Raw genomic sequence first — 16256 nt, forward strand, 5'->3', positions numbered from 1 at the left:
GTCAATGGAGCTATGTTCCTCCCCCCTTCCTCTTTGACGTTGTGTGCTGCAGCGCATCAGGCCATTACTAGGGATAAAGGATTTGTGTATGACTGTACAGGCTCCAAAGCCTATATAGAGGGGATGGGAAAGGGAGGTCAAGAACCTCTGAGCTCTGTGGTTCTTGTTTTTATTCCTATTATGTATTTTGCGCATTTGTATTGTGATTTTATGTTGTGAACCGCCCTGAGACCTGCGGGTATAGGGTGGTATATTATTCTTATTCTTATTCTTATTATTACCCTCCATGTCCAGGTGGTTTTTCCTATATGGGGAGAGATCACTGTGTGCCATTTCACTGTTGCAAAAATAATCCTTTAAAAGGAAACACAATCCTGAACGTGTCTGCATCTTCATTTCTGCACTACAAGTTTCTGGTAAAGAGAAAGCAGAAACCCTCAGGACAGACCGCAAAGAAATTCGCAACTCCTACCGAGGGTTTGCCTTTCATTCTCTATGTCGTTACTTAGGTTGTCTTCAGAGATGTTATCACTCACATCACTGGCGTATGAATCATCATCAGATACCTGAGGCGGAAGGAAATATGCTTTCATTCTGATTAAAAGGAACATGCAGAACACCACCACAGTATTGGGAAACTGAAAAAGTGGATAAAAAGAGGCCATGAAGTTTGAAATGGATATTGCAACGACAAAACCCTGCTGTTAGGGACTCTACTTGTTTGTGCCAAGAGCAAAACAAAAGCATAAATACACATCCCTATGTTTAACACCCACAAATCTTTGTAACATTTGTCAGATGGACACAGGGCGAATAATATTTGAACATATGCTTTCTTTAAAAAACAAAACAACCTCCATGGTAACATCTATAAGCAGCATTTCCTGCAAACCCCTCCTCCCCCCTTTTCAAACTGCTTTTTAAACCTAGCAGTGATAAATAATTGTTTATTCTGAATGGTACATAACATGTCGCTTGCTGCCCTGGGTTTGCAATTAGTGTGCCGAGACGGTAAAGGTCAAACAGCTTTGAAACAAGCGACATGAGACCATTGCTTCTGACGCCGGTGCCCAGACCTCGTTTTCTGAAGAGCTGGCAGACAGCAAGACTTCCTGAGCATCAAAAAACTCGGTGAGCGAATCCGTTATAGACAGCCGACTTTCGTTGGAAAGCTGGTGAACTAGACCCCTGTTCTCGTCGTCCGAGTTTTCCTGCAAATGAGAGACGGAAAAGAGCCTTGAGTGAAAGTGTCATTGTTAAGTGCAGAACACAGAGGGAGTTGCCCTATGTCGACATTGACTGTCAGAGACTCTCAAGGGTCGCATCTCGGACCTTCTGCATTCAAAGTGGATGCTCTACCCTTGAATTTCAGCCCCAAAGATACCAAAAGCACATAAGTGGTACCTTGGGTTCTCAAACTTAATCCGTTCTGGAAATCCGTTCCAAAACCAAAGCGTTCCAAAACCAAGGCACACTTTCCCATAGAAAATAATGCAAAATGGATTAATCCGTTCCAGACTTTTAAAAGCAACCCCTAAATCAGCAATTTAACATGAATTTTACTATCTAACGAGACCACTGATCCATAAAATGAAAGCAATAAACAATGTACTGCAGTCACACAATCAATCAGTAGCTGAACTGAGTCCCACACAGTCACAAAAACAAAAAATCAAAATAAATAGCAAAAACAGACAGGCCTCAGTGTAACACTCAAAATGGATGTGTGGCACTCAAATCGGAAGCGTAACACTCAAAACAGAGCACATTCGGCTTCCGGAAAAAGTTCGTAAACTGGAACACTTACTTCCAGGATTGCAGTGTTTGGGTTCCAAGTTGTTTGAGTACCGAGGCATTTGAGAACCAAGGTACCACTGTACTATTTGCTCAAACAAGCTTATAGGGTGAGCAGAGGAAGCAAGGCAGCCCCAGCATTCTGCCACACTTCATAGGGCTCCATTTACTTTGTTTAAAAGTGCTGCTTGTGGGGTCCACTAGTGATCTGGCAGAAGCCACATTTCCCTATTGTAAAATCAAGCATAATAAAAAGAATGGTGGATGTGAACAGAGTATCCACTGTCACCGCAACCATAGAGAAACGTGGATTGGGGATAATTCAGACAGAAATTCCCAGGTGTCAAAAAAAGGTTATTTACATATGCTACTACTGTGGCCTGTGCCTCATCAGCCCCAAAACGGAAAACGAGTGAGGTCCCAACTAAAGAAGAACGCCAACTTAAGTTGATGGAATATGCGCAGATGCGAACTTAACAAATGTATAGAATAAGAGAACAAGAAGAACATAAGGGAATACTGGAAAATGTTTATTGAATATATGGGGGAAATTGTGTACACCTGAAAACGTTGGCAGCATTAAGATAAATTCAACAGTGTAAATAAGTTTTGATGGATGTAATAATGGAATATGTAAAATATGCAGGGATTTATGATATGCAAAATGAACCATGGAAAGAGAAGGGAAGCCATTGATATTTTAAGGATGTTAAATGAGTACAGTTGTACCTCAGGTTACAGACTCCGTTAACCCAGAAATAGTGCTTCAGGTTAAGAACTTTGCTTCAGGATGAGAACAGAAATTGGGCTCTGGCGGCGCGGCAGCAGCAGGAGGCCCCATTAGCTAAAGTGGTGCTTCAGGTTAAGAACAGTTTCAGGTTAAGAATGGACCTCCGGAACAAATTAAGTACTTAACCCGAGGTACCACTGTATTCTAAATTGTAAAACAGAAAATTAAATAAATCTATCATCTATCTATCTATGAGAGAAACATGGAGACGTTGGGAAGGGAAGAGAAACCCCATGTTACCAAACCTCATATGGAAAAAAGAACAGTGACCCAGAGCCTTAGATTGTTACTGAAAAACTGAAGCACAGGCTGCAAAACAGGGGTAGCTAATCTGTTGCTCTCCAGATGATGTGGGGCTCCAACTCACATCAGTCCCAGATAGCATTGCCAAAGGCCAGCATCTGGAAAGCAGCATCTTGGATACTCCCTGCAGTAAAAAGAATTGAGGGCAGCATGCACTTTAGAAAGGACACAAGGAGCAAAAGCACAGAAGGATTCAGCAAAATGTCAAATAAAGACAAGCATTATGTACTTCGTCTAATTCTTTTCCGCCCTCACATCTTGTTTTGCGCTGCCTGAAAGACAGTTGCTAGAACGCTCCTTAGCCGCTTGTTCTTCCCCACAATAAATCAACAGGCTTAAGCTCTGGCTAAGATCACTTTCAAGCTATTACTACTGTTTTTTTTTTAATGGATGAGACACAGTCATACGTACGACAAGTTTGGATCGAAGAGTTAAAGCCGATCGTGAAACAAACCTGCTTTGAGAAATGGGCCTTTTTGTGTTAAGTTAGTGGGAACGTGCACTGGTAAGTATGATAAAACAATTGCTTGATGTAAATGTCCTACAAACTTCCCACAAGCAAATCAGAATAAATGCTTGATGAACAACAGGCTCTGAACAACTTTCTGCACCACCCTTGTGAAAATAAAGCAGGACAGGAAAGTGGTAGTGCCCCCGACACTTCATCAAATCAGGCTAATTGCTTGGTTTTACAAAACAAAAAGAAAAAAGAGGGAGGGAGGGTGGCAGCTGCAATTTTAATCCTTTTTTAAAAACCTTTTCCTGTTGTCCACCACAGAGAATTGGGCAGGTGTATCAATACCCCTCAATACACTTGTGTTGACTTGTCGAAATGCAACATCAGCAAGCATGGCTGATGGTTGGGGATGATGGGAGCTGTAATCCAACAACATTTGTATGGGGAAGGCTACTTCATAATTTCATTTTACACAGACTTTACCCATGCCAATGAAAGGCTCTTTAACCCCCCCAAGGGATCTGTCAGAGGTCCCTTCCAACTCTACAATTCTATGGTGCATTTTATAGATTTTGATTGGGAAGTAAGCAGCACACTTGGCTAATTGAAACTGACGTCCTTAGCTTATCCACGAGCTTATCTGTAATGTGTTTTTTTCTATTAAAAAAGAGTGTTTTCCACTCAACAGCTTTGCTGTTTTAGTTCTGATAATTTGGGCACTTAACTATCAAGAGCTATTTGATGTGTCAGGCCTTGGCACTACACATATTATTAAAATAACTCATTAAAGTCAACTGTATGTGGAACACTCGTCTCCATGAGCCTTAGCTACATCACTGATAGTTTTTTGTGGGCTTTCAAGTCAGTTACTAGGATTCTTAGATTTGGCCTTATGCAAGAGAAGCTCAGCATCAATAAGTAAGAAAGTAAATAGGTAAAGGACCCCTGGACAGTTAAGTCCCGTCAAAGGCGACAACCGGATTGCAGCGCTCCTCTCTCTTTCAGGCCGAGGGAGCTGGCGTTTGTCCACAGACAGCTTTCCAGGTCATGTGGCCAGCATGACTAAACCGCTTATGGCGCAATGGAACACTGTGACGGAAACCAGAGCTCACGGAAACTCTGCTTACCTTCCCGCTGCAGCGGTACCTATTTATCTACTTGCACTAGTGTGCTTTTGAACTGCTAGGTTTACCTTTATCAATAAATACACCATGATGGATCAAAGCGTTCATGAAAGGAGAAGAGGTGCTGTTACCAAAATAGGATGGGTAAAAACACATGTTTCTTGTTTGTTTGACAATGTCTAAAGCTTAATATGGTTCTATTTAATGGGAAAATCAATCAACCAATAGATTTGGTGTAATGCAATACATAGCAGTTACAGCCACGATTATGCCATAGAAAACATCACTACAACTCCTCATTTTCCCATTTCTTCATTGTTTGTGACCCAAAGGTTCTGTGGAATCTATCCATGTTAGTATAGCCCAGCTGTTAACAAAAAAACAAACACACAACTCCCAATATTAAACCTCAGCCCCATCGTGTAAAAAGGTTTCATGTCCCATTCACTGCTGCCATCTATATCCAGACTCAATGCAAAGAGGCTTTCCATGGGGGGGACACACACCACAAAGAGTTGTTGTCAGCTGCTCTACGCTTTATTGCAAGGGTAGGAAGCCTGTGGATCTCATGTTGCAAGAGTACAACTCCCTTCATCTTTGACCATAGGCGATGCTGGGGCGGGTTGGAGTTGGAGTCCAACCCATAAGTTCCCTACTCCTGCTTTACAACCACAACAAGAGGGGTCTGGGGCGTAGGCAAGTTAAATTCTCACCAATGGCCTTCCTCAATCTGCTGCTCTCCAGATGTTTTGTACTATTATCAGTCCTAGCCAGAAAGGCCATTGACCAGGGATGGTGGGGGTTATAGTCCAAAACATCTGGAGGGTTCTAGGTTAGGCAAGACTGGTACAGCGGAACCTCAGTTTTCGAGCATCTCGGAAGCCAAATGATTTGGAACCTGAACGCCAAAAACCTGGAAGTAATCGCTTCCGTTTTCGAACGCGCCTCAGAAGTCGAACGGCTTCCGAGGCGCATTTTTCATTTTCCCCCATTGACTTTGCAGCTAGCCCATTGCTCCTTGGGTTTTTGAACGTTTCAGAAGTCGAACGGTCTTCCAGAACGGAAAACCGAGGTTCCGCTGTATAGGATGAGAAACAAACGATGTAAAGAAGTTGCATTTAATGATCCAGCACTGGGATTCTTCAACATTTTCTGTGCACCAGACTCAGCTTCTGCACAGACAATGGTGAGGGGAGACAAAAACAGAGAGGGAAGAATGGAAGTCTGCAAACAGTAAGAGCTTGTCACTTTATCACTTAGATGGTTAACAGTCCTGAACCAGAAGATTTTACAGAGCTAATGGAGCATTGGCAGACCAGCTCTGCCCTACCAGTGCAAGGGAAACTTCCTTGGCAGATGAGGCCTATTTCCTGAAGCTCTCTGCTTTCAACAGAGCTCAGTGGCGGTGCACTTTAAGCCACTGCCCAATATCCCTCAGGCTTTCAGTTCAAAACTGATGGGAGGCTAAAGTCCTGACACTGCGCCTAAGAACGTAGCTTGGCCGTTCCTGCAGCTCAAGGAAGACAACTAATCTTTAGCAATCAGAAATATACGGTTGTGAAGGATAATTCACCAACAACATTCCATCCAAAGCAGATCAATTGCATCTCTTGAAACTGAAAAATCAATGCATCCTCAAAACCCATTTTGCAAAACCTGGGCTTGGAACATCGTATTACAAACTCTAATATAAATATAATGTTATATGGTTCAGCTGCAAAATGAAATACATCCAGACCAAGGGTGGGCTAAAGTTTACCGGCTTCTCTAAAAGTAATTGAGCATTGTCTCTTCAAATGTCTTTTGCAGGCATGCATTATGAAAATAACGGATTAAAAAAAACACCAGCCACTGTTGGTAACATCTTTTAATTCTAAACTGTGAACTCCCACTTCTTCCCCTCCAGCCTCACTGCAACCCCAACACCTAAAGGATTGTCTCTTTTCCCGCTTAGACTATGTGCTTGTCATCTGAGACACACCCTTTGCTGTGTCCAAAATAAGTATGGAGAATGGGTGACTAGAGAATATGCCTTCTCTGTCTTTTCAATGAGCTTCCCAGAGAGGAATGCTTAGAGTCTACTTTACTATGATTTCAGGGCTGCGTAAAAATGTTTTGAGCATCCTGGGCAGCTCCAGTGATATTGTTATTACAGTCACTCAATCTACCTTCCCAGGTAGGGCTGGGAAAGACTCCTGCTGGAGAGCTTCTGCCAGTCAGTGTAGACAACAATGAACTACATGGACCATTGGTCTGACTCTGTATGTGGCAGTTTCCTATGCTAATATGTTTTATCATGCTTTGGTGTATTAAAAATATTGAACATCATTTTGATACGTCTTTATTTAAAAAAAAGTATAAATTGATATACAAGTCTAATAAATCAAATCACTTGCTCAGAACTGGTGAAATCTATGCCCATCATCCTGATCAACAATCAGAGCAGGTTCTGGAATTGCCACTTTGATGACAACATCACACAGACAGCCCCTAAAAAGTAAGCAAACAGTTGTTCTCCTGCCTGTTTCTTTTGAACATTCACAAACGCCACTTTAAAAATAAAATAAAAAATGGAACAGTAGCAGAGTTTCTGCAAATGAAGAAACTAGTGCAAATCCTTCCATCTTTTTTAAACTTTTCATCAGGTTGAGCCCTATTTTCCACCTCTCTTCTCTTCACGCACCTCCATTATAATTCTTTATGGATAGTGCTGTTTTAACAAGATGTGTTTTGTTAAAAGATTTTAAAATTCGCACAAAATCAAAGAAGCATTTTGGCACGAATCTAAAAAATATATATTTAAAGAATTAACTCATAGCTAAAATTGTGCCCTTGCGTGTATTTTTAGCCCCCCCCCCCCAAATACGGTTATGTTATGCCTACTACTGTGGACAGAACGTAGTGGGGGTGTAAGAACACACAAAGCATGATATTCAGAGTGTGGAAAAGATGCTCATGGGAAGCCCACAAGCTGAACCTGAGCACAATGGTAATCCCACCCTTGTCATTTCCAGCAACTAGCATTCAAAGACATCCTGCCTCTGAGGTACACCGTAGCCACTATTGACAGCAGCCATTAGGGCTAGCACCATTGATCGTTTTGTCCTCCATGAAATTGTATAATCCTCTTTTAAAACCATCTATCTAAGTTAGCGGCTGTCACAGCCCTTGCATGCATTCTCTGCTGCCTCTTGTGATTGTGGTGTTATTGTGAGTCTCTGTGTTATCAGCGAACAAAGTACATAGGAAGCACTACTGGCCCAGCACTATGTTCAAACAAGGTCATTAATTTTCGATCTTGCCTCCCTTCCAAATCATAACACAGTACGTTCCAGAGTTTAATCGCGAGGTGCTCACCGGCACCACCTGTTTACTCAAAATGTCAGTCAATGTTAAATCAGCCTACCAATTTCTATCTGGCTTCTCAAAAAGTATTACATAAGATCAGACTAAGTTATTGTGCTAGTCAAAATTTAGAGAGCATGTTGTTAGCAACACAGCCCTGTTTCCTTCATAGCCGCCATCTACCTGCTACGATTTATAAATATATTTCTGTTCAGCTTTATGGAAATCGCAGTTGCTAGTGCCAGAAAGACGTTCAAGCAAAGAGGTAAACTTGGCTACTGGCAGGGAGACTCTGCAGCTCCAGTGATGCTTTGCGATTTCACCTTATTCTTCCAAATATCAAGAACCTGGCATGGTGATAGCGAATTGGCATATTATAGCACTTTTCCCCCCAGTAGCTTTTGAGAGATGTGCTTTTCAGGCTGATGAGCAGTGTTGAAATATTCTACTTCAGCTATTTACAAAACAGAATGCAAGTTGTGTCTCATGACACATGGTGTGTGTGTGTGTGCGCGTGCGCAAAAGCTGTAATGGAAGGAACTATAGAAAACTAGTTAGAGACACAAAACTGTTCAGCGACACCAAAGAAAAGGACAGGACAACTTTTGCTAACAAAACTCTAGCAGCGGAAGGGCAGCAACTTGGCTGTCAGCAAAAAGCACCGAAAACATGCTTGGAAATAAAACTGTTCTATGGGAAGTATGCACAATAATTCATGTCACAACAGATGAGTCATAAGCACAGGAAAAGGAGCAGCTGAATGGGGTGGAAAAAAGAAGCAGGGCATTGGTTGGGCTGAGGTGGGGGAGAGAAGCAGCAGGCAGCTTTGCAGAAGGACAGGGAATCTATACCCACCTTTGCCAAACCAGGGCAGAAAAAATCTATACCCACCTTTGCCAAATCAGGGCTGGATTTTGCATTAGCTGCTGAATCAAGAAGCACAGATTCGGCATGTATTCTGCGTAACCGGTCTTTAAGATCTGTGTTTTGTGCTATGGCCTGAAATGTTTAAGACAAAAAAAAAAAAAAGTACATTTGGGCTATTAAGGTGTCTCAGCTGATCTTATATGGTTGCCTTTATGGTTCAAAACACAGTCTCGATATTTGAAAGGGAAAAACAACCACCCCACATGGGTCTTTTTACACCATCAGTTAATTCAAATAGTTTCTCCTTTCCTCTAAAGTAAAGAGTAGATTTAGGTGATGGGGAGTTGTACTTTAGCTGCTTAGAAACTTACTGTGCTACATATTTTATACTAATTTCTAGAAACAAAAAGTGTGGTTAACATTGGGCTTAAATGAAACTATTGTATTCCTACTGCACACTGTAACATTTAAAGTGGTTCTTGTGTGGCCGGTTTCACCTGAAGACATTGAAGTTCACCTTTGGAATGTACGAAGGTAGGAGACGTAGCAAGTGACTTCAGATAAGGCCCTTCATTAGATACTTGGTAAATATATATATACTATTTTCTGGGTTATATCTTCGTCTCAAACCATTGCAACACCCATTTCCTCACATTCCTTGGCTTCCTTAGAACAGAATATGACTAACTACTTTGGAATTTACATTGGTTATTTATTTTCTACACAGGGTTCTCTGTTGCAGATCACCACACACCAAATAACCAAACATCTACCAGTGAGCACTTACTGTGCTTTGCATTAGAAAACTGTAATGGGCATTATAGCGTCTGGGTGAAAATGTCACTTACAAGGTGACTTTTCTCCTGTCAGTCTTCAAATTTAGACCAGTTAAAGGAGACCGGAGAAGACAATGGGTTAAAAGCGTAAGGCCTACTAAGATCTAAACCACCCCTGCTTCCATAGAAAAGTTCTAGTGGCCCGGGCATGTAGCCAAACCCATTACAAAGCCCATGAAAGACAGGAAAAGCACTCTCAGATGGTAATAACGAACTGACATTAAAAGTGAGTTATGAATAACCAGGGCAAGATCAAACATGCCTCTTCAGCAAGTGGCAGTAAACACTTGCTTTCCTCAAACAGAATATGTTTTTTAGGGCAAGCATGACGAATCACTTGAGAATTTATATTTTTAAATTATTCTACTTAGCTTAAAAAAAAGAAGACATATTTTGAATTAAACTAAGGGCTCGCCCACACTTCTGCTTCTGGATAAGTAGTGTTAATTCAGTTGGCTAGAGATTAATGCTGATCATGCCAAGGTTGTGGGTTTGATCCCCGTACGGAGCAGCTGCAGGGGGTTGGACTAGATGATCCCCAGAGTCCCTTTCTACTCTAGGATTCTATGAGTGGCAGCCAATGTAGTTCTATGAGTAGGTACAAGCGGTTTTGACTTTCCCCCAGAAAGCCTGCTCTTTAGTGCTAAATCGAAACCAACAGCAACCCACAGAAAACCTGGTTGCCATTTGCTCCGATTCAACGAAAAACCAGGGGTTTCCCCAGGGAGAAGCAGCGGGGCAACCAGAAGTGTGGATTCTGAAATGCACTTGCAAATGCCATGAATTCTATGGGTGGGACTTTGTCCCCAGAATGGCAAATGTCCTGAGATCTTCAGAGCTAGTGAAGGAATGGGTTTCCCAAACCCAAAACTGACTGTGAAGGCAGTTTGAAACTGCACCAAAATCCCTATTTTTCCTTAGCTAAAATCCATTAACTTGAGCTCTGAGACAATGTATAAACAAAAACCCGGCTGTGCTCAGAGCCCTCTCCTTTATCAGTTTGTGACAGCAGGGATGACCCTGACTGCACCAGCAAAACAGAGAAGACACATCCGTGCCTTATCTTATGTGCTGACCACAAAAGACGCACAGACCGAAGTCCGGGAACAACGCCAGAAGCGTGTTCCCGGAGATGATGACCTCTTCCTCCAAGATAGGTGTACGAAGAGGAAGATCCTTTTATGGTCAGAAGTACAGGAAGGAATTCCCTTTTATGGTTAAGAATACCAGAGCAAGAACATATGTGATGTCAACCTGCGTACATAGGCTGACGTGGTTGGATTTATATGGGAAGGAGGGAGAGGGTGCCTGGAGCATATATATATACTGCTTGAAACTTGCCATTTCTTTGGACTTGCTGTGGACATGATCACGCAAGTGCCTTCTGCTATCCGGAGAGCAGAATAAACTCTTTCTTGGAATCAACCTCGGTGTCATTTGACTTCCTTCCTCCTGTCCCGAGCAACGCAGAGCCAATCGGTGAACTCAAATAAGGCTACACTAGGATGATCTCAACTTGATGGAAAAGTTGAAAACATCTGAATTTTCAAAGTCTGTATACGTCTGCCCCTCCTTTATTGATAAAATCAGGTGAGGCAAAAATTGGTTAATTAAGACTTTTGCTCTGATCTTTAAGGGGTCATTTCTAGCATGATCCCAAATGCATCTAGATAAAAAGGTACCAGTTCCCTTAAGGCTTGGGGCCTAACTGTAATATCGAGTTGTTATTGTTTTAAAAAATAAGCCAAGGGCCTCCCGATCCCTGGATTTTCATTGCATGGGGAGGTAAAGTTTAATCCTACTTGATGAAAAGTGACCCACATGCTGCAAGAGGAAATGGAAAAAAACTCCCACTGGCACCAGGAAGACCTTCAGACTCACTGCCACAACAGGATCATATCAGCAGGGTCCTGGCTGGGGAGAGGAGGGTTAAACCTTTTCTCCCTGGGCACTAGTCCTGATGCAAATCCCCCACAAATTAAAAAAAAGAAGTGTTGTGGCTGCAAGCCATGCTGTTAACCAATATGTAGTCCTAAAATCCCCTTGGCTCTCAAGTTGGTCAGTTTAGGACCTGGCAACCTTAAATGGCCCATTAATGTGGTCTGATCTATATTCAGCTACAGACTAATCTTAGCTCAGGGGAAATGTGTCAGGGGCTGGATCCCAGGGGTGGAGTCAAATGTGGGCATCTCTCACACTCACAAGCACCATCCCTATCAATCTGTCTCAACAAGAACACCCCCTTGATCCACCATCTACTTCCATGGTTCCCAACATGGGGCACACGCTGCACAGGGGGGCAATTTGATTTTTAGGGGGGGCAATTCAAGTTATTAACAGTTAATGGCCTTTTAGGCTTCCTCTATGTAAATAGGAGTTCACTTTTTGAATAATAAGAATTATATGTCACCGGAGGGGGGGGGGATCAGGATTTTAGAGATGCTTAGGTGGGGCATGGCCAAAAAAAGGTTGGGAATCCCTGATCTACTCAGTCTCCTTTACGTACACATACACAATTCCCTGTCTGTCTGTCCATCTGTCTCTGTGCATCTATCCATCCATCCATGCAACTAGCCATCCATCTACCTTCATACCTACTTACCTAAACACACAAAATACACACACACTCCAATTGGAGTTTTTTCACCAATGCACATAACAGACGCCTGATCCAGAATGATCCCCAGGCCTTCTATTCACATTGCCAAAAAAGGAACTGAGCTGTGAGATCCCTTTGCATTGATGGGGTTGTTTTTTTGACAATGCAAACCAGCAGGCGTGGGGCCCCCCTAATCTGGAACGAGATCCTAGCAGAGAGGAAAGGTTTAGAGCCCTTCTATCACCCACCTCAGCTTCCCAATCCACATCTGGTATATTATTATTATTATTATTATTATTATTATTATTATTATTATTGTCAGGCCCCTGCTTTTCCTTTCTCTCAGTAGCCTGAAGGGAGTTGAGTCCTGGTGGCTGGATGGAAAGCATTCCACTCGTGGGTCAGAGGATCCCCATCTTGTCTCCATATTTTATTTTATTTTTGAGATAGTTGGAGATGCTCCATACTCTTCTCAAGATAATAAATTTCACTCTTTCGCCCACTCTATCTCATGTCCCATCTTTAGGCACTTTTACATATACAGAATGAAATTTCAAAGGAACTTGATATTGCTATTAAAGAAGTGGCAAAGGAAAATGCCATGGCATTTGTTGTTTCAGGCTTTTAATAACCTTAGATGTCAACAAGAAGCTATGAATGTGGAGGCAATGCTGAAGCCCTCCTTTAACACTTGTAAATCAAGATACCGCATTCTTCTATCAATACCCGCCCCTGCCCCCCAAACACACACAATTTAAAATATGTTTTAAAATCTGTCAAAACTGTCCAGCAGTGAACAGGGACTTTGGCTCCCTGGCTGGTGCCAGTTCTATTTACTGAACTGTGATAGTTCTTTGGGGAGAAAGAGCTCAAAGTACACATAACATTTATCAGAGTATTAGAATTATTGAGCGCCCAACATGAAACCCAACACACTCCATTTCCCTGAGTAAAATCACAGCCCTTCCTTCTGCTGCCTTCGAAACCAGTCAGTAGTTAAGGGGGATGGGTTTCCTTCCCTACGCCGGTAATCCAAGCATCCATTTCTCATCAGGCATCAAATATTTCCTATGTGGCTGGGAATAATGCCAGAGGACCACTTTCATTAACTGCTTTTGAATTGTATCCTCTCGTTCCTGGGGGCATTTGGCAGGGTCAACCGTGTTTACACCTTTTTTGCCAAGCACTTCCGCCCTAGCATTTCCTGGAGACGTTTAGCTATAGTCAATATTTCTTCTAGGAATACATCCAGGTGTTTCAAGGCCATTTCTTGTCTGTGACTTGTCAGACCAAACACTGTCTGCATGTGTTTACATGGCCAAAAACCAAGCTGCAATAAGGCGCGTTCAGCAGCTTGAAACAGTATTCCAAGGCCTGTTTTGGACTCCCAAACCATTTCGGAGGTAAACCATTGTTGACGGTAACTGATCTGGTCGCACTGACAAGCTATAGCTACTATGAACCAAGGAGAAAGGACAGAATAGGAGTGCATATGTTTGTGTGCAGGGTAGAGTGTTCAGGATCAGCACCAACAGGTATCTGGCATGGTTTCCAGTTACTACTGTCTCAATAATGGCAGACTTTGTTTGTGAAAGAGTAAGAGAAGGAAGAATACAATACTCTTTTCTGAGATAAGGAAGAAAAGGAAGGTGCTCATCTTTCCTCCCAATATGTTTGGACAGAGAAAAACAAACCAACGAAATCTGCTTGACCGAGTGTCTTAAATAGACAGCACCAAACACCAAGTGTTAAAACATTCAGGGAAAACATGTGGTATGAAACAACATTTACTGGTCGGACTTCATCACTGTGCCTCGTGGCTGTGAATTCCGTTAAGTTACATGACGTGTTGCAGGAAAAAAATGTCTGCGGTATTGCTTCATAACACTGCTTGAACTCATTTTTCTTGTACAGAAAGGCGCAGGAGAGGAAATAACTCCAGAGCGTGTCTGACTGCAACAAATGGCAGGGAAGAGAGTGATAACAGCTCGGGGTTTGAAACCCACCCATGCCTTGTGCCTGCTTTGTTGTCCGGAGAATATTCTCACCTCACATCACTAGTTGTCCTAGGGCCTAGGCAAATCATATCTAGTTCCACGCTCACTGTTGCTCCTCTCTACAGACATAATGCTCCTGATCTTAGAAGCTCGATTTAGCTATTATGGCTGATAGAATCTACCTATGGGTGGAGCTTTAGTAGAGAAGCTTTTGATAAGACGGAGCGAAAGAAGTTTCTTAATAAGTCTGTGTGGGACTTGCAGCATTGCTGCTTTGGGGGAGAAACCATCTGCCACTGACAACCCCTGTGCATTTTGCTGGTTCAGGCACAAATACCAGCTTGCCAAGGCTGGGCAGAGCTGAAAGGAGAAACAGGGAGCTGAAAGGTTGTACTTCCAACAGAGTTCCGTAAAATATGGCTGAATAGTTTGGCACAGCCTGAGTTTTTATTCTACGAAAATTTTTAAAGCTCTTCACAAAAGCCAAGGTACTGTATCCAGAACAAGAGTGTACAGCAATCAAGAGCTGCAGGATGCAGAATATTTAAGCCAGACAAATGGGACGCAGCATTAGCACACGGTTACTTTGCTGTGGGATTTAATAGTACTGTGTTTTAAAATGATTTTATAATTCGATTTCGTGGGACCTTTGAAGAACAGTAATCTTCTTGTACATACAGTAACACTTTTATGCACTCTATGGCTGTTTTTTTTCTAGAAAGCGAGTAAAATTTTAACGTTGCTTGTTGCCGTTTTCTCATCCATCTTTACAAAAGTCAGTGGCTAAAATGGCTAAGAAACTGAACTTGAACTAGTGCTAGGAAGTGATGCCCTCCAATTCATGCCTGGCCTATATATGCAGCAGCATAAAGAGGGAATAAGAGTCATGAAGTGGTAAATGCACAGCATCCCTTCAGCTAGGGAGTGCTATCTTTTAAAAAATGTTCTTCTTCTCTGCACAACCATTTTCAAGCCAGCAGAAAACTAGAGGACTGGTCTAGAACCCCTTTTCCTGATATACTTGGTTTTTTTATTTGCTTCAATGACATACCTAAGGGGAGCATGAAAAAGGGCCCACCCCCTTCAAACTGGATCTACAGGATCCTACCAGTTCATCCTGCTCCATGCAGAGGCCTAAAGTGAGGATAAATCCAAATGCTTGCAACCTTAAAAGTGTTCAGAAAGCAGCTACCAAATGAGCAGTAGCTGCCACTCTGCATCTACTCCAGCTGAATATGCATTTCTGTCAAGTTAACCGGTCCTTGATTCATTCCTGCCTTCCAACTACAAGTGCACGCCATATGTTCTAACCTAGGAGAGCAGCAGATGCCGTTCTCTCCCCTGTCAAAGCTAACAACCCTTAACCTGATGACTCACATCACAGACAGCCCAAGCAGAAGGTATTCTGAAGCCAAACTTCACTGCTAATCACTTTGAGATGCCTCCTGGGAAGAAAGCCACGCACGTCATAAAAATACATAAAACGGTAAGTCATCTTCTCATATTCCCCAGGTCTCAGGCTGGTTTCCAACGCAGGACCTAAGCTGTAAGCCAACATCGTAGGTTTGCCAAGAGGACCGAGCAAGGAGAGCAGGTGAATGCTGGAATGTCATTGAGCATCCAAGGAAGAAGAGTGCAGTGGTGCCTCGCAAGACGAAATTAATTCGTTCCGCGAGTTTTTTCTTCTTGCGAGTTTTTTGTCTTGCGAAGCACGGTTTCCCATAGGAATGCATTGAAAATCAATCAATGCGTTCCTATGGAAACCGCCTTCAGACCAGGTCCGGGGACAGTCTGTCCCCCGACCTCTTCTGAAGGCTGGGGGGGGGGGCAAGGGCTTTTCTTCCCACCGCCAGCCTTCAGAAGGCTGTTCTGAAGGCTGGCGGTGGGAAGAAAAGCCCTTCTCCCCACCTCCCGCCCCGCAAGCTCCGGGGACAGGAGGGCTTTGCTGCCGACCCCCAGCATTTTAAGATCGCCCCGGGACAGCGGGAAAAGTCTCCGCTGTCCCGGGAAGGCAGGCGGGGGGAGCAAAGACTTTTGCCCCCCGCCGGCCTTCAGAAGAGGTCCAGGACCTCTTCTGAAGGCGGGCGGTGGGCGAAAGTCTTTGCTCCCGACCGCCAGCATTTTAAAAGAGGTCCCCGGAGATT

At 43.0% G+C, this 16256-nt stretch overlaps 1 protein-coding gene across 10 annotated transcripts in view; it reads right to left on the bottom strand.

Moving 5' to 3' along the window:
• OSBPL3 (oxysterol binding protein like 3) overlaps window positions 1-16256 on the bottom strand; it is a 94391-nt gene that overhangs the window by 12116 nt on the left and 66019 nt on the right. For 7 of the 10 annotated variants that reach the window (XM_053410613.1, XM_053410610.1, XM_053410618.1 and 4 more), the window contains 3 exons: window positions 8705-8812; window positions 1077-1211; window positions 473-566 (listed from right to left, as the gene is read on the bottom strand). In XM_053410613.1, the coding sequence (XP_053266588.1) occupies window positions 473-566; window positions 1077-1211; window positions 8705-8812 (337 nt within the window). The remainder of the gene's footprint in view (window positions 1-472; window positions 567-1076; window positions 1212-8704; window positions 8813-16256) is intronic. The other 3 variants (XM_053410615.1, XM_053410620.1, XM_053410619.1) reach the window with 1 other exon arrangement.

The sequence above is a fragment of the Podarcis raffonei genome, chromosome 12 (genome assembly GCF_027172205.1).
Source record: "Podarcis raffonei isolate rPodRaf1 chromosome 12, rPodRaf1.pri, whole genome shotgun sequence".
Classification (NCBI taxonomy): domain Eukaryota; kingdom Metazoa; phylum Chordata; class Lepidosauria; order Squamata; family Lacertidae; genus Podarcis; species Podarcis raffonei.